At 35.2% G+C, this 27500-nt stretch overlaps 1 protein-coding gene across 3 annotated transcripts in view; it reads left to right on the forward strand.

Moving 5' to 3' along the window:
- The first annotated feature begins 6571 nt into the window (after positions 1–6571).
- Culd (CUB and LDLa domain) overlaps positions 6572–27500 on the forward strand; it is a 35282-nt gene continuing 14353 nt past the window's right edge. Inside the window, exons 1-8 of one of the 3 annotated variants that reach the window (XM_068347077.1) lie at positions 6572–6639; positions 7253–7532; positions 15711–15939; positions 16976–17253; positions 20469–20604; positions 24514–24689; positions 25079–25260; positions 27315–27471. In XM_068347077.1, the coding sequence (XP_068203178.1) occupies positions 7502–7532; positions 15711–15939; positions 16976–17253; positions 20469–20604; positions 24514–24689; positions 25079–25260; positions 27315–27471 (1189 nt within the window). In that variant the 5' untranslated portion in view covers positions 6572–6639; positions 7253–7501. Of the gene's footprint in view, positions 6640–6680; positions 6968–7252; positions 7533–15710; positions 15940–16975; positions 17254–20468; positions 20605–24513; positions 24690–25078; positions 25261–27314; positions 27472–27500 lie in introns of those variants that run through there. The other 2 variants (XM_068347080.1, XM_068347079.1) reach the window with 2 other exon arrangements.

Here is a 27500-nt window from a genome sequence, read left to right on the forward strand (position 1 = left end):
TCGAGGCTGATGCATAGGTGATATAGATGGACCTCTTTGGACGGGGAGAATATTAGTATGTCATCTATGTAACATACGCAGAAGGCGAGATCTTCTAAGAATCCATCAATGAGTCATTGAAATGTGGCACCTGTATTACAAAGGCCAAAGCTGTAGTACTAGTAATTAAAAATATGTGCTGAAGCGAGTGGTGATGGCAGTCTTGAGGATGTCTTCTGGGTTTGCGGCCACTGGGTAATACCCTTTCAGGATCGATTTATTTTGAGTTATCTGGCCCATTCGGGAGGTCGAGGGTAGAGAATACTTTAGCACCATGAATGTAGGTGGTGATGTCTACAATGTTGGGGAAGGGGTAGTAGTCTGGTTCTGTTTGCATGTTAATATGCCTGTAATCCTTACAAAGGAGTAGGGGTCAAACCTTCTCAGGATGATGTGATGGGGCAATAACCATGGACTTGAGACCTTTTGAAAAAGGTCAATTTCTTCCATATAAACAAATGTGTCCTTTGCAGCCGCCAATTGGTCTGATGCCAAACATCTGAATCTTACAAACAATGGGAGCCCCGATGCTTTGATATGGCAATAAATACCATGCTTCTCATTAACCGTGGGCATCTGGCGTAGTTCTGCAGGGAAGACTTCAGGATATAAAGTTAGGGGGTGGCTGTAGGTATTTGTAAGTGCGGTGATGCAGAGATTAAGGTCAGAAGGAACAGGTGATAAAGGTGTGCACGAGTATGAGTTGGCATTAACTATGCTTTGATGTGCGACATCAACCAAGAGATGGAAATGGGTGAAGAAATCCACACCGATGAGAGGCAGTGCAATGTTGGCAAAAATGGAATTCCACCAATACAGGGTGGTTATAAACGATAGTGTCAGCATTTCGTATCAAATTCGTTAGCAGACACCAAGCAGACATCAGCAGTGTTGGAAAGATGGGGTTACACCCTTTAGAGGGAACGTGCCAGAAAGGAAAGAATCTACCAGAAGGCACACATTAGATCCTGAATCTTGCAAAAAGAACAGATTAGTTAACCGGGAAGCCCCTACCACAGGCAATGGCCCACTTACATGTTTTTACCATTGATATTCGGTTGCATCACCCCAAATCATGAGTGGTAGTAGCATAACTAAGGCAAAGGGTGTTATCCTGCGGCTGTCGAGGACATTAGTTGAGGTGTGGGGTGGGGTGGAATAGGTGGGTGGTGGGTGGCTTTATCGCTGCCCAGACCCAGGTATGTCATGAGGTGGACGTCGATGTCCCACACCATTCTCCTCTGCTTCAGTTGGCGTCTTATAATTTAGTTGTTCCCTTCATCAGGAATGGAGTTGTTCACAGAGTTTATGATAGCGGGGAAGAGGCTTTCTACAAGGGTGTCGACTCTCATCAGGTCCTTCATGGACAAGGTGCTGACATAAGAATAGGGAGCGAAAGTGGGTAGTACTGATCATTTCCCGGAGGGTTATTGTCACCTTTTGATCCTCCAACGGTTGTTGAGAAAGCTGAAAATTTTGGTCACACGGGTGACTGGCGACGGTGAGTATTGCACCAGGCAGAATGATATGAGAGCATCATACTATATTGTGGCGTCCATTTGCTCACAGCTAGTCAAGAGATTTCTAGGAAGGTGCCATTTGGGGATCACCGCAAGGATGTAGTTAGCTTCGCTGTTTGAGCAGGTCATGCGCTTGGTGCGTAAGTGAATCTTGGTGTTAAGAAACCATACAAATGCATCTCTGTTGGCAAAAATGTGAGCCTCACTGTAACAGCATGGACAGATGAATAGAGGTCGGTGGTGGTCATCATAAGAAGATACAGCAGACAAAGCAGTGAGCTGGTAGGTGGGCTGGGTCACCAAAGGTCACCAAAGTAATGGGAACAGAGGGGAATTGATACAAAGATACCTCCCAAAAAATTATAATTGAAGACAATACTGGTATTTATTGGCACCCAAGAGGTCACATATTGGTGATAATTGCATGTTTACATTCGACGGCTCTTGCCAATAAGGTTGACTTTGGCATGAAAATAGATAACAAGAACAGAATAGTAGAGTTGAAATTAGCTTATTACTGTACATTAAACAAACTTTTGAAACAGAGTCTGATGACAGTTGCAATGTTAAAGAACACGTAGATAGGGCATCCTTCTTAATTTGTATGTGCGTTGCTTGCTGCATGTGAATTAAAGAACTTCAAAAAATTCATAAGGCTGTGGTTCCTTTGAAGCCTATCCATGCTGTTTATAATTCCTCTTGTTATATCTTAGCAAATATTTCAGTACTATATTTTCATGGAATTTCTACAGATCCATGTACTTTACTCAACTCTGACAGTTACGTTCCACAAACTTTACAGCAAGATTCTAAGCTTTTTATGGCTAATTTTGATTTGAAGTCTTTATCTACGAAGGTTCCTCCTAATAAAACTACAGTGGTATCTTGATTTACAAGTTTAACCCATTCCGAGAGAGAGGTTGCAGACCAAAATGCTCTTAATCCAAAACAATTTTTCCCATAAGAAATAAAGGATACTCGGTGCATTCCACACATCAATGAATAGGCATGTACACTTACTTTTACAGGTTAATAAGATTATCTAAGGGGCAAGTTATAACCTCTAACATCAAAAATGATTATAAATTCATAATTCAAAATAAAATATATAAATATATTGACAAATTAACTCACACTTTACCTTTAACAGAGTCGTAGCTGGCACGAGGGTGATGAGATCAGAGTTGGAAGTGGTTACTGCTTGGAAGGAGAAATTTCCTCAATGAGAACTTGTAAAATATTAGGAGTGCATTCTCTTGAATAGTGTTCGCTATCACTAAATGAATCACTTAATTACACTTTTCAGACACTTTGTCATCCTTTTTTACACTTCTACGTTCAACTTTCATAGGGAACGTCTCTAGAGACTATTGTTTTTTACTTTTCTTTAAAATCATAAGAAAATATGACATCACAATGTCTGTAAATAGTTTCACCACTCACCCTGCCAAAGCCTTATCTAGGTGATGGGTTTCTTCAAATTTTTTTATGGTTTACCACATTTTAAACATCTCCCTCATTGCACTAGATGTGAGAAGTCTGTCACACTGTACCTCCTACTCCATGAATGAAATAACCTCTACTACTTCTTGTTGCTGCTCCCTATTCAACCCTCTAGCTTCGGTCGTTAGCTGATCGCTATGCTCATCAAGATCACTAATGTCGACCTTGTTCATCTTCAACCCTATTGTCTTGACCAAGGATATATTTTCAATTTCAACTTCTTCCTCTATCAGTATGCATCCCTCAAAATTGCGTTCAGAAATACATTCAAACCCCAGGTTCCTCCATGCAGAATTGAGGATTCTGCTGTTGACCCCTTTCCAGGCTTTATCAATCATTTTGAAGCAACTGATGATATGGAAATATTCTTTCCAAAACACTCAGAAGGGTGGAATAAGTCCCTACGGTGAGCTCAAAGCACCGCTGGAACATTGCTTTTGTATAAAGCTTTTTGAAATTTGAGATCACCCACTGATCCATGGGTTGGAGAACTGGAGTGGTGTTGGGCAGAAAGAACTTGATCTTAATGAATTTAAACTCCTCCACTGGGTCGTCTTTAATGGCTAGAGAATGGGCATTATATATAGGCAACAATGTCGGAGGTAGAGGTTCTTTTTTACCTAAGGACCAAAGACTTCATGGATCCATTCAACAAACAAAATGAGTCACCGAAGCCTTATTGTTTGACCTTCCCATAACATCAAGTTGTTTCTTTTGCACCTTGTACAGTACTTTTTAATAGGCTCGTGGATTTTCCAAGTTATACCACTAGAGAGGTTTGCTTTTGCAATTCCCACTGGCATTTGCACAGAACAGCAGGGTTATACAGTCTTTAATGGGACTGTGACTGGAAATTGCCTTCTCTTCTGTAGTAATGAAGGTCCTCCTGGGCATCATCTTCCAGAACTTACTGGTCTCATTGCAGCTGAACCCTTGCTGCGGCAAGAATCAGAATCAATAAATCTCTTGAATTTGGAAATGAAGGAAATTTCCAAACCAGCCATGGCTTGTTTTGAATACTCCTTTTTCATTGGCTGATGCCTGAATTATCTGGTTAATTTTTCAAATGGTCAGCATACAGCATACGGAAGCTTTGCTTTTTAACAAATAATGTTCTTTGTCATCGTATTCTGCTAACTGCTTCTCACTGGTGTAGACAGTCAGCATTTTTTGCATACATACACATAAACAAACATTAATTACAGAATCTTTGGATGGGTATTTATTCTTTGGTGCTTCTTGCACAGCTTGGGGGATGTTTATGTTACCGGAGAGAGGTGAGGGTTGTTTGCATGGTCAGGTACGCACTTCTAACAACAGCAGCTCTTGACTTCATCAACTCCTTACCAAAGCATCGTCATTCGTATGTAACATTTCTTTTCTCGTATCCCCCACTACTATCTTAATAATCTGGTAAAACTAGCCTTTCAAAAAGTACTTTGGGAAGCAATGAAGATGAAGACTCCTCAATGTCCATGTCACTGTCTTCATCGAACAAAATTCTATAAGATTTTCTGGGTGTGATTTTTCCATACGCTTTGCCATCACTTTTTCCTTATCAGCCATTTTTTTTTACATTGTTTTTACTATATACACTTCAAACAGTATTCAAACGTATCAGTAAACACTTGAAAAGACTTTGTATCAATAAAAAAAAGGCAATAATACATCACAAACGCCACACAATATCCGAAAATAAATTCAAGCGAGGACACTACAAAACAGTGTTAAAATAGGTTAAATAAGATGAAATGAACAATTGATGGAGATCTATAGTGCATCCACTATTGCTAATGGTTTTCTTTTTGCATTGTCTGTTAGGATGAAGATTTGCCCAGAATAAAATGAGTCTCGTTTTCTTGGGTTTACTCAAAAACGTACAGTGAATTTTCCAACAAAATAAGTTTCCCATGAAGTGACAGACACATCATCGGAGCACTTATGGGAAAAAAATATGTTGACATGGAACCGCATCATCTGACCACCAAATGGTTAAATGTCCTATGACTAACTTTATATACATATGATCAATGCCAAAGCCCCTATCCAACCAAACTAGAACAATTTAAAGTCAGGCTATGGCTGCTGATGACTCCACAGGTAGACCTATAGGCTCTCCCAAATCTTCAATCCCTAGCTCACAATGAAGGCGTACCCATTAGGGATGCAAGTAAGGAGATATATATATATATATATATATATATATATATATACACACACACATATATATATATATATATATATATATATATATATATATATATATGTGTGTGTGTGTGTGTATACATATATCAAACCGTTGTTCTCTAATCTTGGGTAGTGCCATAGCCTCTGTATCATGGTCTTTCACTGTCTTGGGGTAGAGTTCTCTTGCTTGATGGTACACTCGGGCTCACTATTCCATCTTATTTCTCTTCCTCTCGTTGTTTAATGTTTTTAGAGTTTATATATGAAAGATTTAAATGTTGTTACTGCTCTTAAAATATTTTATTTTAATTATTACTTCTCTTGTTGTTTCCTTATTTCCTTTCCTCACTGGGCTATTTTCCCTGTTGGAGCCCTCGGGTTTATAGCATCCTGCTTTTCCAACTGGGATTGTGGCTTAGCAAGTAATAATAATAATAATAATAATAATAATAATAATAATAATAATAATAATAATAATAATAATAATAAAACATATATTTGCACGTTTCTGCATGTCATTGGATACATATTTAAATTTTTCTCTAATCAGTAATATATGAAAGGTATGTTGTATTGTATAAATACAAGGCGTAGTCATTTATGCTTTTGTTTCTTTAAATATCTTGTATGTTCATTCGTTACCTTTCTCGACAGCCTTCCCTTGAACCCCTTTTTTTCTGACTCTCCCGTCCTTCTAATGATTCACTACTGACCTCCATCAAGGTTAAAAGTTGCTTTGTTGTACGTAATAACAGAAGATTGAACAGATTGGCTTCAAAGTTGGAAAAAAAACTTACTGTGTAGAGCAAATATAAAATTTTTTCTTCAAAATGATTTTATAAACAGCCTACACTAGCATAGTTCTGTCTTTTACAATGGCACACACTAACTCGTAATAGGAGCATTTGTAGAAAAAATGGTGCTTTAGTGTCAAACCCGAGATATGGCCTTCATTTCTATGGCTTTTTCTCTAGTTCTTTGGTATCATCAACATCTTTCGCAGGTCTCCGAAACCCCCAGAATGTTGGGTAATGACGAGAACCCTGTGATTTTTACATTGGTCTCACTAATTTGATAAATCTACAATTATAGACAGATCGGTTTGATAGGAGTAATCCAGTCGTTAAGGACGTCTGCAGATATAAGGAAATATAGCTTTATTAATAGGTAACGCTTTTGTAAACCTCTTATGACGTTTCTAGAAAAGAGAGAGAGAGAGAGAGAGAGAGAGAGAGAGAGAGAGAGAGAGAGAGAGAGAGAGAGAGAGAGAAGCCTTACAAAAGTCAAGCGTTTCGATTGTCCACTGATGGGTCACCCCATTAGCTTTTCCGAGGTACAAGCTTAGGTTGAAATTCACTCGGGGTTGTGGAAGTGTGTCTCTCGCACGCAAGTTAGTCTTTGTCACGATGAACAAAAGCAAAAGATTTTCTAAATATATTCTTGGAAAGTGATTCATTTCGATCTCTTCTCTTTAGCAACCATCTGGACATACCTCCGCTGAACTGAATTTTCTGGTGCATGGAAAGCGCCAAAATGTTGAACTAACTCAACTAGGCCAACTCATAAAAAGCAATATCTATTTAGTGTCAGGGACAAATGTGCTAATATGGGTTAAACGGCTCTTGCGTGGTGAAATGTCTTCCTGAATAGGCAGTATCTTCTCAGCAAGTGTGGAACGATTACGTGACTCGCCAACGCTGGTGCAATACAGCAGATAGGTTTTTGAATCAGATCATTGTTTTTAGTGGAGACTTGGACCATTCTACATTTGAAATTACAGGTTTTGCATATTTAACGAAATTGTGTGCAGGCGTTAACTTTATCTGTAAATTTTATATGGCTTCATCAATTCTTTGTAATACATATCAATAATATATTTGATTTGTTTAATACTATCTGTTGATTAAACATTTTCCTGATTTGAAAATTTTCGAAATATTGTGCTGAATTTCCGAATCTTTGAAATAAGCATTTTATTTAAATGAATGTTTCCTTCTATTAAGCACCTGAGCAGAAGTGATTCAAGATTGGTCCACAACGAAGATTTTTTTCACACCATAAAGTTGCTGGCCAATACGCTGTGACTTTTGATATATTAAGAGACATTACTGGTTCTGGGAATAGTGTTTGGAAATAGACAATCATGGAGTAAGAAGTCAGTTTTGACATTATCCATCTTAGTACTTTAGTTGGTTTTTGTGGACTACTTGAGCTTCCGAACGAACTATCGACAGCGTCACGAAGAGAGAACAATGGCTGCCACACTACCGACGCTACCCAGAGGTAGGCTGTGTTTCTGAGAATGCCTTTTTGTCCCCATTTTCCAGGGTGTCTAACTAAGTTCAGGATCCATAAGGAAATTTATATTTTTTCAACAAGGTTCTCCTTAACTACTAAGTGCTCACAAATAAGACCAACACAAAAAACTCAAACAAAGGAAACTAGTCTTCTTACACTAGGCATGGCTGGTAGGGTTTTCTCTTCAGAAATTATCAAATGGATTCTTGATCAACAATGGCTTGACGACTCACTCCTCTGCGGTGTGACTTATAATCTCTAGTGTTTGTGTAATGTCAAAACTCAAATAGCAAGTGAAGAAAATGCAGTAATGTTAAACACTTATGCATACAAATAAAAAATATATTTTTTGTTTTGTTTCTGTACTTATTTTAACAGAGCTTACTCTTCTAGACTTGCATACAGCCCCGCAATATGAGGGCTAAATATTTAGATAGATATGCACACACCCTTCCAATCCCCTCCCCCTTTCCTAACTACGACATGGTAGTTTCGGCAAATTGTGGAAGATTGTGGTTTTCGAGTGAACCCCTCTGGGTAACCCCACTCAACAGGGTTTACTACTCCCTCTCCCATTACCCAAGGCCAAGGGACAGGGAGAGACCGAGCAATAAGGTAGTAGGTTGGACAGGGCACCAGCCACCCGTTGAGATACTACTGCTATAGTTATATATATATATATATATATATATATATATATATATATATATATATATATATATCCTCATCATCACCATCAGCTGTTCCTAGTTCATTGCAGAAAAAAGGTCTCAGATATGGCCTTCCACTTGTGTCTTTCTATGCCAGTACATTCCCACAAACGTTTTTAGTTCGTCAATCCGCCATCTTCTCTTCCTTCCTCTGCTTATTTTGTAATCTCTAGGGACCCATTCTGTTATTCTTAATGTTCATCTACAATCTGTCATTCTCATTATATGTCCTGCCCATGTCCATTTCTTTTTTTACACGTTTTTAGAATATCCTCTACTTTACTTTGCTCTTATATCCGTCCCTTAGTGTTATTCCCATCATTATTCCTTCCATAGCTCTTTGAGTTGTAACTAGCCTATATTCGGCTTTAGTAAGGCTCCAAGTTTCTGATGCATAAGCTGAAACCTTTTACAGAAAGTGGCATTTTAAATTTCAAAATCTCATTTGGTTTACCAACAGCTCTCCGTCCTATGGTTATCCTTATTTTAATTTCGTTCTCGTCTCCTGGGGAAACATTGTTTGTCTTGAGTATGTATATTCATCAACAATCTCTAGAGGGTCGTCCATACCTCTTATTTGTTGTCTCTCTGAATTCTCATTGAACATTATCTTAGTTGTATTCATATTCATCTTCATTCCTACATTTCTGCTTTCTCTATTCAAATCTTCTATTATCATTTGTAATTCGTTCCATGATTCAATGATTCATTAAATAAAACTATGTCATCTGCAAATACATATATATATATATATATATATATATATATATATATATATATATATATATGTGTGTGTGTGTGTGTGTGTGTATATGTATATATATATATATATATATATATATATATATATATATATATATATATATATATATGTATGTATGTATGTATGTGTGTGTGTGTTTATATATATATATATATATATATATATATATATATATATATATATATATATATATATATATATATATATATATATATATATATATATATATATATATATATATCATCAGCCGTTACTGGTCCACTGCAGACCAAAGACCTCAAGACATGTCCTTCCACTTGCGTCTGTTTATGGTCATTCTATGACAGTCCACACCCGCAAACTTTTTTAGTTCGTCAATCCACCGTCTTCTCTTCCTTCCCCTGCTTCTTTTGCAGTTTCAAGGAACCCAGTCTACTATTCTTAATGTCCATCTAGTATCTGTCATTCTCATTAAAAGTCCTGCCCATGTCCATTTCTTTTTCTTACAAGTTGTTAGAATATCCTCTACATTAGTTTGCTCTCGTATCCATAAGGCAGATTACTGGCCGTAATGATCTTGCTTTGGTAAATATCGAAATAACTAAGAGGATAATAACAGTATAAGAAAACCAGAAGATTGATATTAATGGCAAAATGTAAAAACTACGAGCGAGACACCAGCGAGAATGTTAAAGGAAAGTAAAAAAAAAAATCCTACATACCCTGTTTTTAAAAAATGGGTATAATTAATAATATGTAAAATAATAAGTTATATAAAAATAGGGGAATTTATCAGTTGAAGTGTAAAAATAAAGATCAAATAAAGTTCAAAGTAAAACAAGAGCCTATAACTATTATTGATGAGATTGGCCAATCACCAGATATTAAACACGAATAAAGAAAAGAAAAGAATCAAACTCAAGTGTTCGAATTGGTTAATCTTTCAATTATAATCGAAATTAGCTTCCCATTTCCCTTCATCCTCCTTTTCATCTTTATATCTGTTCAGCACACGGAAGTAAACAAAAATAAATAAATATATATATATATATATATATATATATATATATATATATATATATATATATATATATATATATATATATACAGATATATATATATATATATATATATATATATATATATATATATATATATATATATATATATATATATATTAACGAAATGAATATGAGGAAACGGATTGTAAAGAAATTAAATTATCTGAATGAATCATCTAACCTTCAATTAAAATTGAGAATAAGAACAAGAGCTGAATAAAATCTTTGCTCCTAATTAGGGAATCGATTATGTTAGGTCATGATAAAAGCCACAACGAGTTTTCCATTGTATGAAAACATGGCTTAAAACAATCTCTCCTCTACTTATACATTGTGCACAGATGGTCTGAAAATATATTGCATCGATGTTGGTGTCTCCAGATTCAGGTCATAAAAGTTTGTGGCAGGGATGATAAATTTGATTTGTATTAAAACTAACGGAGTCAAGATTTGGATGAATCCATCTTTGATTGTCCTCTTACCATTATGGCAAAGATACAAGATGATGATCGAAAGGCCTCTTAATGCACTAATTGGCGATTTCAAGGCTAACCATAGGGGGTGGTTAAATTCCGTTTCTCCTACTGATCGACATGGCTTACTACTTTGGACTTTGCCTCCGAATCAACTTATAAGCAAATCATGTGTGAAACTATTCACACTTCTGGTATCTGTTTGGAGATGGTATACACTGACTCTCCTAGCGTTATAACAAGGAAGGTTGGTTCTCCAGTCGAGATGTCTGATCATGCTTTGGTTCCGTTAGTGATTAAGACTAAACAGCCTGTCCTTGATATGTCATAACCATGTGGGATATATATAATTTCTCAAGTACGTGGTATTTTGAGCGATCTTTTGCATTTAAATTGGTCACAATAGTACAAAAAATTTAAGCCTGTTGTTCTCTTGAATGAGATTCTGGTAAACATAATTGATAGGCATATCCATTCTCTTGCGTTAAAATACCAAGTGAAGGACAAACCCTGGATCAATTATGATTTTAGACATGCTCATTCAGAGAAGCAGGAAGCTTATCATCTGTGAAAAGGTAACATCAAATTTGGGCTAAGAGCTCTTGCTCAGCAAGTTTACTCTTCAACTGAGAAAGAATACAACTTGACCTGGAAAAATAAAACCTTTCTGGTATAACCAAGGAACATAAGTAGTGGCTGCGCTTAAATCTGCACTCTTTGGTGTAGAATAAAGTTCCTCCTTTGATTAAACCATCACTCACTATCCAAAGGAGAACTCATCCCTTTTGGCTGATGAGTTTGCCAGTAAATAAAATGATGAGAAACTCGATCTACCTCTTTCCTGTTTGAAGTTTGACTAAAAATTTTAGCTTTTCGGTCCTGTGAAATTAAAACACTCTCTATGGACTTTGATGCTTATGGAGATGTAGATCATAATGGCATTTTTCCTTTGTTCTTTTATAAAGACTGGAAATTTCTTAGCTCTTGAGTTCTCTGTTATTTCTTATACAAAGTTTGCGATAAGGGGTTCTTTTCACACTTGTTAGAGAATTGGTAAAGTTACTCTATTAGGTAAATGTATTTGTAATATCTCTGGTCCTCCTGAGTACAACCACACTTCACTATCTTCTTTATTAACTAAATTTTTGAATGTTTTTTTAGCAATACATCTAAGTAGGTATGTTGAGGATAATAATTTGGCTTTTAATAAGGCCTTGAAGCATGGGATGCCCTTCTTACAATTTTCAATGCCGTACAGAAATCCCTTGATTGTGGTCAGGAAGTTTGTATGATTAGCCTTGATTTTAGTGCTGCATTTGGCAATGTTAATCACGAGGCCCTTGTTTTCAAATGTAAACAATTGGGAGTAAGTGGGTATTTTCTTAAGAACATTATTGAATTTCTAAGTGATAGGTCGCAAAGAGTAGTTGTTGATGGGCATCATAGTGACTATAGAAATGTAATATCTGGTGTTCCTCAGGGTAGTGTTTTTAGCCCATTACTTATCATACTCTATATACATGGTTTCGCCTAGAAAACAAGCTTGTTGGATATGCATATAATGCTACTCTCTTTGTATCAACTCCATCTTCTGAAATTAAATCTGGGGTCGTTGAATCCTTTGATAGAGATCTAGCTAAAATTAGTGCATGGTACAAATTATGGGGCAGGAAGTTGAATCCAAACAAAATTCAAAGTATGATTGTAAGTATGTTGAGGACAGTGGCGCCTCAACTTGCAGATCTCTGTATTGATAAGGTTTCCTTAACTAGATACAACTTCTTTAATATTTCAGTTATGATTCTTGTTTGCAAATTTACTTTTCAGAAACACAGTTTATTTCTTTTTCAATTTCACAAAAAAATTGACTTATTGAGAAAATCTTGAGAATTTTAGAGATCAATTTGTTCTGAAGAAGTGTTTTAATTCCTACATTCTACCTTGTTCTGAATATTTTTCTCCTGTCTGATCTTCAGTTGCTGACTCTCATATAAATTTGTTTGACAAAAACTTAATCTATTAAATTTCTTATTCCTGGATATTAATCTCTGGCATCGCCATTCATTTAATTCTTTATGGATGTTGCATAAGAATTTGTATAAATCTGACCACCCTTTGCTTTCACATCTTACTAGACTGTACTATTCTGTACATAGCACTAGGTATGCACTTAATTCTAACAGTTTTGCCTCCTCCATCAGGCTTAACACTACACAGTCTTCTAGAGGTTTTATCCTAGCTGTGTCTAGATTGTGGAATAACCTACCTAATCAGACAGTTTTATCAGTGAAACTTCAAAAGTTCTGACTTGCAGCGAATGTTTTTATGCTGAACAATCTGACAAAAGTATCTCTTCATAGTTTATATGACAGATCTACTTTAACATTGTTACTGATCTTATGATATTTCATATTCTTTATTTGCTACTTCTCTTATACTTTATCTATTTCCTTTCCTCACTGGGCTATTTTCCCTGTTGGGAGCCCTTGGTCTTGTCACATCCTGCTTTTCCAACTTGGCATGTAGCTTAGTAGTAGTAGTAGTAGTAGTAGTAGTAGTAGTAGTAGTAGTAGTAGTAATAATAATAATAATAGTAAAGGAGTTAACAGCAATTTGAAGAGGAATTGTGCAAAGGATGATACATGCATAAAATTTGATACACTTGTTCTCCAAGCGATATTAAACAAATCTGGCCGATTGGACAATTGAAAATCCATGATGATGACCATTTTATAAGATGCCCGCCAAGTTAGATACTGGAAGTTGATGTTGTGCAAATATTCGTGTCATCTTCCTCATGAAAACATGAGGACACTGCATCCACAGATTTTATTGTGTTGCTAATGGCCTCTTCTCCTTTAGTGACAATGACTGTTTTCGCAGTCTCTACTTCATACATCTTCTCTGCAAGGAAGTGAAAAAGCTCAACCTTGTTGCTTGCAGCATAGAGAAAGCTTTTTCAATAACCTGGTGTCTTACCAGTTCCTGTCACCCTTCTTCTGCTTCCTTGTCCCCTTTTCAATCTCGTCTCGGATTTCAGACTTGACTTGTTGCATACGTAAAAGGCTAGTCATAAAATATCTTTGAAGCGCATTGTTTATAAATCTCAGTGATTTGAGACTCGGATGACAACAAGTCCGACAAGTTCCGAAGGTCAGCGACAAATTTCTAGATCGAGTTTCCACAACGCCGTTCAAATGTGTATGATGATAATCAGAATCACAACTTCTGATGATATCCAATCTTCAAAGAGAGCCTTGTTTTCTATATACATCAGCAGTGTTGTAAAAACCAAAGTAAATATATACAATATCACAACAGGTGTCACAATAAATGTCTCCATAAATGCAACTCACCCAATGCCTGTGCGGTTTTCTTTATATAAACGATAGAGACGTTTTCTACGAGCTTCGAGAAATTTCAGGACAAACTATATCATGTAATAAGTGCAGCTGGTGGAGATGATAGTGTTATAGAAATTATTTGAAATTCTTGTTCTACTATACAGTAAATGTTTGAATATAAATTAGGGTTCACAGTAAGTGTTGTCTTACATGAAAAAGTTCCATGGAGTTAAATAAGATTTCCTTCCACCGATAGTGAAGTATTCATAAGGAACCAACTGAGGGATTGTAGATTAGCCTGAAATTCATTGGTAGCTACTAAAATGTTCATTTCATAAAGGGTTACAGAATTAGGTATGGTATTTTAAAATAAACTTGTCAGTGAAGTACTCGACGACTCTAAATTTTGAGCATTGTCAATCTTCACTTAGGCTTGTCTTTGGAAGTTAACTATGATAATTAAGCCGTTGAGCACCAGGCTCACACGTAAATTTTTTTACCACTGAGCGCCAGAGCCTCTTTGAGTAGCAGTATAAGTTTCTATACTATAAAGATTATATTAGCCTTGCAATTTTAGCATAGAATTCAACTTTATTTTCTAGTCCTAAAAGTTTTCCTAAATTATATATAACTGTGCAATGAATTGAGTAATTAATTTTTTTGGTAACTAATTTTTTGGTAAAAGCGTGTAAATAGCGAATGAAGACAGGGAAAACATCTTTGTTAGTAACTCAAAAGTACAAAAGTAAAAAGAAAAAGAATAATTAAAATGATTGTGGCGTATTAGCTTTAACATGCTTACATTAGATATTTGTTATCTCATTCTCGAGGTAAATGACAGAAAAAAAAATGTCATTATCATTCATAATTACTCCTGAAACTCATGCAAATATGGAAAAAAGGGTGTCAAGCTGTTGTAAAATGAAAATAAGAGTAGAATATTATAAAACCATTATTTACAAGAAAATAGTAAAATTAAAAATATTTTAATAACATATATTTCATCGATTTCTAGTATTATGTTTAGTAATCTGATCACACATCTGCAACCTTATATTTGTTTTTCAAAACCCACGCCCCTAATAAAAATATTAATCGTCTACGGAAACTTGAGCTTATCCATATTTTTCAATGTATAACAATAAAACTCGTCACTGCCATGCATCTTCATTGCCAAAGTGCTTTTTATGGTCCTCAGCATCACTAATCAAAATTCTTGACACAAAAGATTTGTACATGAATAACATGAATATTTGAATTATGTGATATCAATGCTACGAGGAGGTCAAGATACAAGGTGATATCCCTATATTTGAACACCTTTTTGCAATGATTATAACTGAAAATAGTTCCGCATGCGTTGCCAATACATTGCAAAATACGGATCCTAACAGCCAGGATTCCTCCAATCAGTCTTGGCCATTGACTAAAGCTAGAATATATTATACACAACTTGCAAAAACCTCTGGCTTGTGAAATATTTCCCATTAGAATCCCTTAACAACCATAGCCTCTGCTAGATAACACCTCTGACGATCACTAGCAATTACCACTCATCCCACTGTAATGATAAAAAACAAGCAGAGAGAAACTACAGTACATAGAATATCTAACAAAGAAATAAATAATAGGTTGTGGGATGAATACCATTAACTTTTCTTATTTAAGATTTTGATTTCCAAAATAATCACTTTAACTAAAACTAAAACAGACGTTAATCAAAGAATCAGATTGGTATAGTTAAGCCCTTAGGAACTTGACTATTACTTGGCTTTCCATTTTTTTTTTCAGACCTCTCTACTTAGTGTTATTAATAAAAATTTTCTCTTCCAGTGATCTTGGCAGTCACTGCCCTCTGGTGTTTTTCGGTGGAAGGCAACCCTGTCAGCGTCATGCACGGGGATCTTTGCAAGAATATGAATGGAAGGAAGTACTATCTTGAGGCAGACACTCATGCCATCATCACTGCCACAAATATCACCTTACCCACTTTCCCAGACATAGCCATTCAGCAGGAGAGCAAGGGTGTTGGGACCTTCCACCATGCTCCTCGGAGACACAGGTGAGGTTTAAACTAATAACTAGTAGAATTGCGACAAGTCCAGGAACCTTTCTAGTGCATTTATGTTTCAAAAGTAATGTACCTTAGACTGTATAGGCTATATATAATCAGGATTTTCATGTCTTATCCTAATACGGAAATTAATAATTTAAACTATTTTTCCTTAGGACAAGCTCAAGACATGGAAATAGGAAAAGCACAAGAATTGTACTTTCAGATATTAAATGAATTTCAAACTTGATTCTCTGGGCTTCGGCAAATATTAAATTTATTTTGTTCTTATTTTGCTCTTATGTATGTTTTGCTTATTTTGCTTTACTTTACTTGACCTTCCTTAAACAAATAGCTGATTGTTGAGCTATAATTTGTTGATCACAGCCTTCCCTTTATGAACGTTTCAGAAAATTTTGTGAATTAATGTATTCGATTGGGGCACATATATGTAATTAGTCAAAAGCTTTGAAATAAAGCTCTAAAAATAGGACACTCGAAGAGCGTATTCCAAGCGCTACGTGAATCCTAACATAGACAAGAAAATGAGGATAAATAAAGTTCAGCAGTAGGGATTTTTGATAATTAGTTAATTTTGATTGGAATGAAAATCAATTGTAATAAATAAAAATTCACTTGCAGAATAATGTTCTTTTAACCTTGCAGAACTGAAATATAACATAATACCTGGTAGTTTTATTATTCATCTGGTTGCTTCGTTTGTTGTTTGTTAAGCAATTGAAGCAATAAGAAAATATTTTTATGTTTACGTTACTGGGTTTAAGGTTAGAAAAAAGTGTGCTAAAGGATAATGAAAGTGGCTCGAGCTGATTTAAGTAATTGTTAACTGGGACCAATGGGTGTACAGGAAATAAGATGTAGGAGCATCAATAACACAAGGCTGTTCAAAAGTCTCATGTGGTTAGGGATTTTATTTTCCTTATCGGAAACTCATTAATCTTCTTACAATTGAGATTTCACAGTGAACCAACGTTGGCTCTGATTCTGCCTCGTAATGTAGAGTTTCTTGCCTTTTATATTATAGGAGAGACGGTCCCAAAGAAATTGAAGTCCTTATGGAGCCACGATTCCGTCGTAACATAACTACCATCACACTCACTTCACTGGGCAGGAACATGCTGGCTGCACATGCGCCGTCATTCCTGTCACCTCCGGAAACCACGCGTATTCTCACCCCTCTGAAGACTCCTACTTTGGAGGAACATGTTCCTCCTTCAGAATCACCCACTCCTGCTCCTTCTGATGAGGTCTTTCCAACTTCTTCTCCTTTGTTGGTAAAGGAAACGGAAGACTTGGAAGTAGGTGAGTATCTGGATCCTTATTATGATAACTTGGGATAGATGTTGTACTTGGACCAAACAAGTAATGCAAAACAGACGAACGTGCACCCATTTACTCTTTGTCACCAATCTGAAGCATACAGTTTCTTTAGGTTTATCATCAATAACTTCCTTCCCTTTTGATTTACTCCTGGACACTATTAAACTATTTGATTACCCAAATGCTTACATTTTTATTTAGCAAATAATTTCTTTTTTATTCTTAAGCATTCCAGACTCCAAAAATTTTGCCTTAATTCAAGTTTGTTTCATTGTCAATGTAATTTCTCTCCTGTCTCACGATTAGCAACTTCACTAATTTTGTCATTTATTCATAATGACATATTCCATATATGTGACATTTTTGTTGTTGACGTTGTTAATAGTTTATATTTGATATATCTCTTTTGACATTACTTTTTTTAGAATGATTTATTGTTAATTTGTTCTCTTCAGTTATTTATTTCCTTATTTCCTTTCCTCACTGGGCTATTTTTCCCTATTGGAGCCCCTGGGCTTATAGCATCTTGCTTTTCCAATTAGGGTTGTAGCTTGGATAGTAATAATAATAATAATAATAATAATAATGTGAAGTTTCTTTCATATTCCATTTCCAGAAATTTAAATTTTCAACTATTTTCTAAATTCCAGAAGGTTCTTCCTTCCTTTCCTTCAATTATATAGGATCGATTCTCTTGTAGATGATTTACAAGAACTTTTTCATAACCTTTCTTGTCTGGATTTTGATATGTACAGGTTGACCCTCGTTCAATAGTCGTGTCCCTTGTAGTTTTATCAAAATATTTTTTCATATATTTTCTTCGGGTTTCCCTCTTTTAAAAACTGGATTGTCACTGTTCATAATTTCAAGAGTTATCAAAAGTATTTTATGTCCGAATATAGTGTGGACTGGATGAGTTTAGAGTCTTGACGTGGTGTATTTTTTAACTCTAGTAAAGGCAAAGGCAAATACTGATCTTTTCCATCTTCCTTTGTCTTTTTCATAATACATTTGATGATACTCTTTGCAGCCTTCCAATTCCCTTGAGAATTTCCGGGAGACCACATCGTATGCTCTATGCCCCATTCATTATCAAAATTTTAAAATGAAATGAGCTAAATTGGGGTCCTCCATCGGACACATATAGAGTAGGAATACCCTATCTAGTACACACCTTGATACCGCTATTACATACATTGTCGTTGTTAACCTTAGAAATTAGAATCTATTTCACTGAATGCAGAATAATAACCCACGACATTTAAATATATTTCTTCATTCGATTTCAAACAAATCTATTCCAATATGGTTCCAGGCTTTCCCCACATCAACATAAATCAACGATTCCTTGTGATTTCGAGGTTTATACTTCTGAGAAATGTCCCATGAAATTACCATCTGCTTTATTTCTTTCGACATCCCAGCCCATAATATGGTATCCCTTGCTCCTTGTATCTTCTTGTTATAACAAAAATGAGCTGTATGAAGTTTTAATTCGAAAGAATCTTGTAGTTTACCAGGAATCAGTATTCGAATTCCCTTTAGAATAACTCTGTCTTGGTAACTAATGGTGTCCCTAAAAATGAAGTAATACGTTATCACTTCCGGAAATTTGTCTTTTCCATCAGGCCATCCTTCCTTAATTACGGACAACAATTCTTGCAGTTCGCTGTCGTTTGTGGTGGCGTCTCTTACTTTCTTTAAAATTGAAACAGGGCAGTTTCTCAACGCATCTATCATTTTCACTGGCATATCCGCGATTTCCTCTTTAGGGCTGGCTCTACTATGGGTATCACTGGACAATAAGATTTTTCCATTTTGGTGCTGGTATTTGACGTCATATTGGATCATTCTTATCGTTAAAATTTATAAATACATTGGAGCTCGACTTGCTGGCGTCCTGAGAATGAAGGCTAGAGGCTTATAGTCATTATGAACAGTAACACGTCGCCCACAGTGTACAGATCAAATCGTTCTAGACCTTGAGCTCAATTAAGTTCGTTTCAGCTGAGGTCCTACATGCGTATTCTTATATGCCCCTTCTGCATATTGATTTCACTGAAGCCCTCTTTACGGTTGTCAACCTGCAATACAAGTCTTATACTTTGCTCTATATAAGATAAAACTGGTGCACATGTGAACTTTTCTTTGGTGACAGAGAAAGCGTGAGTATGCTCGTTATTCCATTGATACTTTTTATTCTTTATCATTAGTTCTCATAGAAGTTCTAAATGACCAGAAGCTGGCATTTCGTAAATTACCTACATCTTATTCTCATCAGTCATCACACTGAATGTTGAATGGTGCCCCATGAACGAGATTTCGTTTTATCTAAGAGCAGATTTATCCTGATTTACTTAGATCTCTTTTAAACAACGTTTCTGTGATGACTGAGTAGCTCGTTCATGACCATGCTTCACGTCGTGTTTCTCCTTTCCAAACTTCACAACTGCCATACTGTTCACCCCTAATACTCCTTGAATGTCTCGCTTGATTTCCACAGTGATATGTCACTAATCACCTTCAATCCAAAAGGTAAACGAGACATCTGCCACAAGGGGTAATCACTTGATCTTTTCCTGGATTCCTCATCGAGCCTTACATGCCAAAATGCCTCTCTAACATCCAATTTGCTAAAAATACTTGCATACTTTACAATTGGCAGCATATCCTCTGTAATATTCCCTTTCAAGAGGTTTGTTTGTTTGCCAAGATTTGATATATTGTTTTTTTTAGCTTTCAATCTGCTCCTTTTACAAAACTATTCAGTTTATTCAGTTTCTGGAATCAAAACTCCTCTTAACACAAATGTCCAATTCTATTTGAACTTTTCCTCTCAATGAAATGGGCAAACGTCATTATGCTTGCAACGAAGATTTAATATCAAGTTTAGCCTCTTCGACCACAGTCTAATCTAAACTTTCATTGATAACTCTTTTGAAAAGAATAATTGATAAACATACAGACCCACCAGCCTTGGATACTCTCCCAACTTTACAGGTTTAACGGATATCATCATTATCTACTGGACTTATTTAAAATTACTAAAAATTTAATTCCAGGTAAAAAAAATTTCCAATATCCATTTTGGTGGACAAAAGCAATTTGCTTCTGTAACCCACAATCAAAACAGGTCCCATAATATGAATGAGCAATTAGTTTTATGAAAATGATCCATCAAAACCCCCTTATTACAGCAGCCTCAGATGTAACAACTACGTTGAACCAACCACTTATGTGCGGCGTTGAGATCCTGACACGGCCAGACTGTCACCTTGAGCTGACGTTTGACAGGGTGAATCTTCCATCTTGTTCTCATGATAGATCTTGCAGGTGAGGATAGATGGTACTTTTTAACTTATTGTGTACTGTGCGCAAAATGATAAAATTTTTTTGTTTGAAAAATACCATTGACACCAATTTTCGCACACATACAAACAGACATATGTATACTGTATATGTACTGTACACACGTGTATATATATATATATATATATATATATATATATATATATATATATATATATATATATATATATATATATATATATATGTATATAATATAAAAATAATACTTATGTATGTACATATAGATTTCATATATATACATGCATATTGTGTATATGTGTATGTATGTGTGTGTATATATATATATATATATATATATATATATATATATATATATATATATATATATATATGTATATAATATAAAAATAATACTTATGTATGTACATATAGATTTCATATATATACATGCATATTGTGTATATGTGTATGTATGTGTATATATATATATATATATATATATATATATATATATATATATATATATATATATATACATATATGTATATGTATACATATATATATATATATATATATATATATATATTATATATATATTTATATTTAAGCAATAAATACCTATATGTGTGTGTATATACTGTATGTATATGTATATATATATATATATATATATATATATATATATATATATATATATATATATATATATATACATATATATTTAAATACATCATTATTATTCTTAATAGTTAAGCTACAACCCTAGTTGAAAAAGCAAGATGCTATAAGCCCAAGGATTCCAAGGAAAAATAACCCAGTGAGGAAAGAAACAAAGGAAATAAATAAACTATATGAGAAGTAATGAACAATTAAAATAAAATATTCTAAGAACAGTTATAATATTAACATATACCTTCCATACATAAACAATAAAATTACTTATGTCAGCCTGTTCAACATAAAAACAGTTGCTACAACTTAGAACTTGAAAAATTCTACCGATTCAACTACCGTATTAGGAAGATCATTCCATAACTTTGTCACAGCTAAAATAAAACTTCTAGAATACTGTGAAATATTGAGCCTCATGATGGGAAAGGCCTGACTATTAGAATAAACTGCATACCTAGTATTACGAATACGATGGTACTGTCCGGGAAGACAGTACCAGAATTATGAAAAATCTTAATTCTAATTCAACGATGGTGTCAGAGATTAATATCTAGATCAGGAATGAGAAATTTAATAGGCCGTAAGTTCCTGTCCAACAGATTAAGATGAGAATCAGCAGTTTAAATTTCATCACTTTTCAGTTGCAGCATAAACTATCTAAGCAAAGGGTCTAAGCTCAGTATAGTTATTCCCAGTCAAATCTAGTTTGGTACCCTTCTAGAGATGATAGGCCTCCAGCTTCCCAAATAAGCATATCTACAATCATCATTGAACCAAGGTTTGTCTTTCCCTCAGTACCTTGGCCTATTAATTATGTTGACTATATTCTCATTCAAATAAACAACAGACTAAACACTAATAATATGTGATCAATTCAAGCCCATAAGATCACTCAAAATGCCATTCCAGTCTGCTTGAGGTTTTATATAATTCTTACATGAGTATGATACATCCAGGACAGGCAGCTCAGTCTTCACTACTAATGAAATCAAGACATGATCAGATGTCCCACCTGGAGAACCAACCTTACTTGTTATAACGCCAGGGGAGTCGGTGTATACGAGGTCCAAGCAGTTACAAGACCTGTGAGTAGCTTCACTTATGATTTGCTCACAGCCTGATTCAGAGGCAAAGTCCAAAGCTCTTAAGCCATGGTGATCAGTAGGAGAAACAGAATTTAACCACTCCTTGTGGTGAGCATTGAAATCACCAACAAAAACAATAAATGTAGATGTAATGAGATCCAGGTCATTATAGTTTGTGGCAGGTATAACAACTTTTCTTTGTGATCAATCAATCAAAATCCAGACTTGGATTATTCTATCTTTGATTGCCTTCTTGTCGCTATGGCCAAGATATAAAAATGATAAAAAAGCCTCTAAATTGCTTGTTTGTGATTTCAATGCTCAACAGAGGGAATGGTTAATTTTCTGTCTCCTACTAATCTCCATGGCTCAAGATCTTTGGACTTAGCATCTGAATCAGGCTGTAAGCAATACATTATTGAGGCAACTCACAAGTCTGGTAATTGCTTGGAGCTGGTATACACTTACTCATCTTACTCATCACTTACATGTAAGATTGGTCCACCAGTTGGAACAACTGATCATGCTTTGGTTTCGTTTGTAATCAAGACTGAGCAACCTGTCTCTGATGTGTCATACTCTTTGAAGATATATATAAATGGTCACAATTATAAAAAGGGGTAGAGCCTGTTGCTCTCTTGAATGAGAATCTGGTCAACGTAATTGATAAGCACATTCCTTCTCCTGTGTTAAAATACCGAGTGAAGGACTAACGCTGGTTCAATGATGATTGTAGACGTGCTTATTTGGAGAAACGCGAGGCTTACCCTTTTTGGAAAGGTAACAGATTAAATTCAACTTGGAATAACTATACTCAGATAAGAGCTGTCGCTCAGAGATTTAATGCTTCAACTGAAGAGGAATACAATTTAACCATTAAAGAAACACTTCCTGGTACAACCTAGGAACATAAGTGGTGGGTTACCGTTAAATTTATATTCTTTGGTGTAGACTTAAGTTTCTCATGTACTTAAACCAGATGGCTGTCACTCACTCTTAAAGGAACAGTCAACCTCTTTTTCTGATGTTTTTGACAGTAAGCAGAATAATGAGAAACTCGCTTTTTCTAATGCCTGTTTTCCTGAGGCTAAACTTACTAGGTTACTTTTCGGTCCCATGAAATTATGGACCTTATGCTTATGGAGGTTTTTAAAGACCGCTGATTTCTTAGCTCCTAAATTGTCTGTTATTTTCAGCAAAATGGCATGAAGAGGTTATTTTGCCCCCTTTTTTTGAGAATTGGTAATGTTACCCCGTTGGGTAAATTTGTTTGTAGTAGCTCTAGCCCTGCAAATTACTGCCCAATTTCCATAACTCCCATATTATCCAAATTCAGAACATCTTTTGTCAAATCGTCATAATAGTTACACTGAAGATTATCATCGTTTCCATAATTTGCAGTTTGTCTTCTGCAAAGGCCTTGGAACATACAATGTTCTTACAATTTCCAAAGTTCTACAGAAATTCTTTGATTGTGGTCAACAAGTTCATGTGATCGGCCTTGATTTTAGTGCTGTCATTAACCGTCTTAATCATAAGGCCCTTAATTTCAAACTTAAACAGATGAGAATGAGTGGTCATTATTGAATTATTAAGTAATAGACTGCTTATTAGGTTTCGATAGGCACAATAGTGACTATAGCAATGAAGTGTTCCTCGGGGTAGTTTTCTAGGTCTAGCTACCAACACTATATATTTTTCATAAAAATTATAAGGATTGTAGGCTAACATCAAAATACTTTTGCGTGTTTTACAATTCAACTATTTATAGTTTTGAATTAATAGCACATGTGAATTATAACGAAACAAACCCCCTTTTGAAAACTGGCAAATGAAAATACGATATATATATATATATATATATATATATATATATATATATATATATATATATATATATATATATATATATATATATATATATATATAAGTGGAGATACCTTAACGTGGTGAAAGGGTTTGTGTGTCGCAATGATCAGCAAAGCTGTAATTCCTAATGTTGATCACTATCATTATCATTTGATCCTAAAAGTGATGTTCGAGAATCGTGATCCTTTTTTTTCCTGTTAAAAAGGGATTCCATCACCAGGCCCTGTCTATTGCTTAAAGATGGTAATAAAAGAGTTCTTATGCAGCTCTTGAAATTACAGTTTTAGATATACATTTTTTCTTACAGATGTGACTACCTCCGCCTTAGGGAGCCTCCCTACAGAGGAAATGGAGGACTTGACATCTGTTCGATGGGAGATGAGACACCGGAGACATTTACCTCTCTGACGAAGGAGGTCAGGATGGACTTCCTGTATACCAGGGCCTACGAAGATGCCATTGCCGTTGGCATCACCGCCAAACGTAAGTCCACACGCTTTCTTTTTCTACGCTGGTATGGTGGGCTTGGCTTTGTGTATAATACATTTAACATTAATAATCTATGGTTAACTAGTCTACGGTATACGCATAGCCTTGTGCATGTACAGTATGTCAAGTCTTTTAGGCCTCGGAAGAGTAATTTTTCATTGTAAATTCCTAACAAATTAGTACTTAACCTATTTACTTTTTTTGCATAAATACCAAATTACTGCAAATGGCTCTATTTATTCAATAATTCGCTGCTCTTATTAAACAAAATCCAACTTGTTCTAAGTGAGCGACAGTGAAATATCTAGGATTCCTAACATACATCCTATTATTTTTCATTTCTTGATGACAGCTAAGAAGATATTCCCGACTCTTTATTTCAGGTAACAAGTACCGCATCCTAGGAAAAGTGAACAGTACCATAGGCAACATAAAGTCGCCTTTCTTCCCGGAACTTTACCCAAAAGAACACTGGATGGAGTATGAACTCGTGGCCAAGGAAGAGAACGCTCGAATCAAGGTCACATTCCTTGATTTCCAGCTTTCTCCTTGGAGCTTTGTCGAGGTATTATTTTTATCATTGTTATTTTCTTATAGAAAGAAGGTCCTCGGCAGTTCTGAGAGCCAGCAATAGCTATGTCATTTAACAGAATAGCCGAAATATATTTAGATGGACAGAATTCAATAAACGTTTGGATGTATATTTCTGAAGAATATATTTAAAATGATAGGATTTTCGAGAAATGTTTGAAAAATATATCAGCATAATGCTTGGTAACAACGTTTGTCAACAGAAATCAAGAGAGAAAATTTTAAGTGATCATTTGAGCTGATTTGTAGGATAAACTACAGGATTAAATGTGCTAGCAAATATTTTGAGAGCGACAACCTCAGAAGACAAAAATATAATCTATTCATATAGTATATTCGTATTGCATTTTGTTTACGTAATTTTCATTAGAAAATGCACATGATTTCATATGGGGAATTCCTTACCTCACCGAGATTTATTAACTATTTTAGTTAACGAGATGAAATCTAAACGAAGATTATATCATCTCTTACGTGACATCCGCAATTTTGGTGTTTTCATAAAAAGTTATTTCCGCCTTAGGGGAAATTACTGCTGATTTCTGAGAGAAGATTTATGAAAGAAAAAGCGTATTCTGGACAAGAAATTAGTACCTTGTGTGATGCACTCAAGTGATTTGACCAAAAGCTGGTTCAGATTATAATGGGTTTTGAATGCAAAGTGTGCAGTTAGAAGAAAAATTTTATGGTTTACGATAGTAATGTAGAAAATTATTAATCAACTTGGAAGGTTACAGTATTCAAGACATTGTTTTGTCCTTTTGAGGAGGAAATTCATTTTGCTCGATGTGATAAGGGTGAAGGATTCAAAGTTCTGACCAAAGATCCGACAATAATTTTAGCCTTCTGGAACCGTTGTGAACTTTATAGAGGCTGTTTGAGCAAAGGTCCGGCAGTGATTTTAGCTTTCTGGAAGCTTTGTAAACGTTATAGATGCTGTCCGAGTAAAAGGCAGAAAGTTATTAATCAACTTGGAAGGTCACAGTATTCAAGACATTGTTTTGTCCTTTTGAGGAGGAAATTCATTTTGCTCGATGTGATAAGGGTGAAGGATTCAAAGTTCTGACCAAAGATCCGACAATAATTTTAGCCTTCTGGAACCGTTGTGAACTTTATAGAGGCTGTTTGAGCAAAGGTCCGGCAGTGATTTTAGCTTTCTGGAAGCTTTGTAAACGTTATAGATGCTGTCCGAGTAAAAGGCAGAAAGTTATTAATCAACTTGGAAGGTCACAGTATTCAAGACATTGTTTTGTCCTTTTGAGGAGGAAATTCATTTTGCTCGATGTGATAAGGGTGAAGGATTCAAAGTTCTGACCAAAGATCCGACAGTAATTTTAGCCTTCTGGAACCGTTGTAAACTTCATAGAGGCTGGTTGAAGCAAAGGTCTGGCAGTGATTTTAGCTTTCTGGAAGCTTTTTAAAAGTTATAGATGCTGTCCGAGCAAAAGATCTGGCAGTAATAATAATAATAATAATAATAATAATAATAATAATAATGCTTCCAATTAATACATTGGGTATTACCTATATATAAAAAAAAGGTGGAGGATAAATGGAAGTGTATCGTAAGACAATGATACTACAACCTACAAAGAACACATCTGGGAAAAAAAAAAAAATCGCGAATTTTGTAGTGAAGAATTTTATATAAAAATAAGATGTTAACATTTTACATTTTTGTATCCAAATATTTCATCAAATGTCTCACTCTTGTGCAAACTTCACGATAGCATATACTTTTTGTTTGGGTGGCGATATTAGCAGAACGATGCTTACTATTTTAACTTTTATATTTTGAAATTTACCCCATCTCAATATCATTAACCATTGCTTACATTACGCAGTGTTGGCGAAATTGCAGAATTCCTTTATTTCCGTAATTTGATCAATTGAATTTTGGTACCAATGAGGCAATATAGCAAAGGCATGAAAACAGGATAGGCCTACACTATGAAGAGAAAATTAACAGTGGTTGGATTGCCAATTGGAATTGATATTAATGAACTAATTATTATTTCTCTGTAACAGATTCAGGACACGAACAATACCCGTCTGGCCGTCTTTAACGGGAATCTCTTCCGTCCTCCCGTGCTGATCTCTTCAGGACCTCAAATCACCGTTAGGTTCAACGGGAATGGAGAAACGGCAAGGGGGTTTAACCTGGAATACGCGTTCGTGGATGCAGGTACGTCTCTCTCTCTCTCTCTCTCTCTC

Source organism: Palaemon carinicauda, chromosome 23 (genome assembly GCF_036898095.1).
Source record: "Palaemon carinicauda isolate YSFRI2023 chromosome 23, ASM3689809v2, whole genome shotgun sequence".
In the NCBI taxonomy this organism is placed as follows: domain Eukaryota; kingdom Metazoa; phylum Arthropoda; class Malacostraca; order Decapoda; family Palaemonidae; genus Palaemon; species Palaemon carinicauda.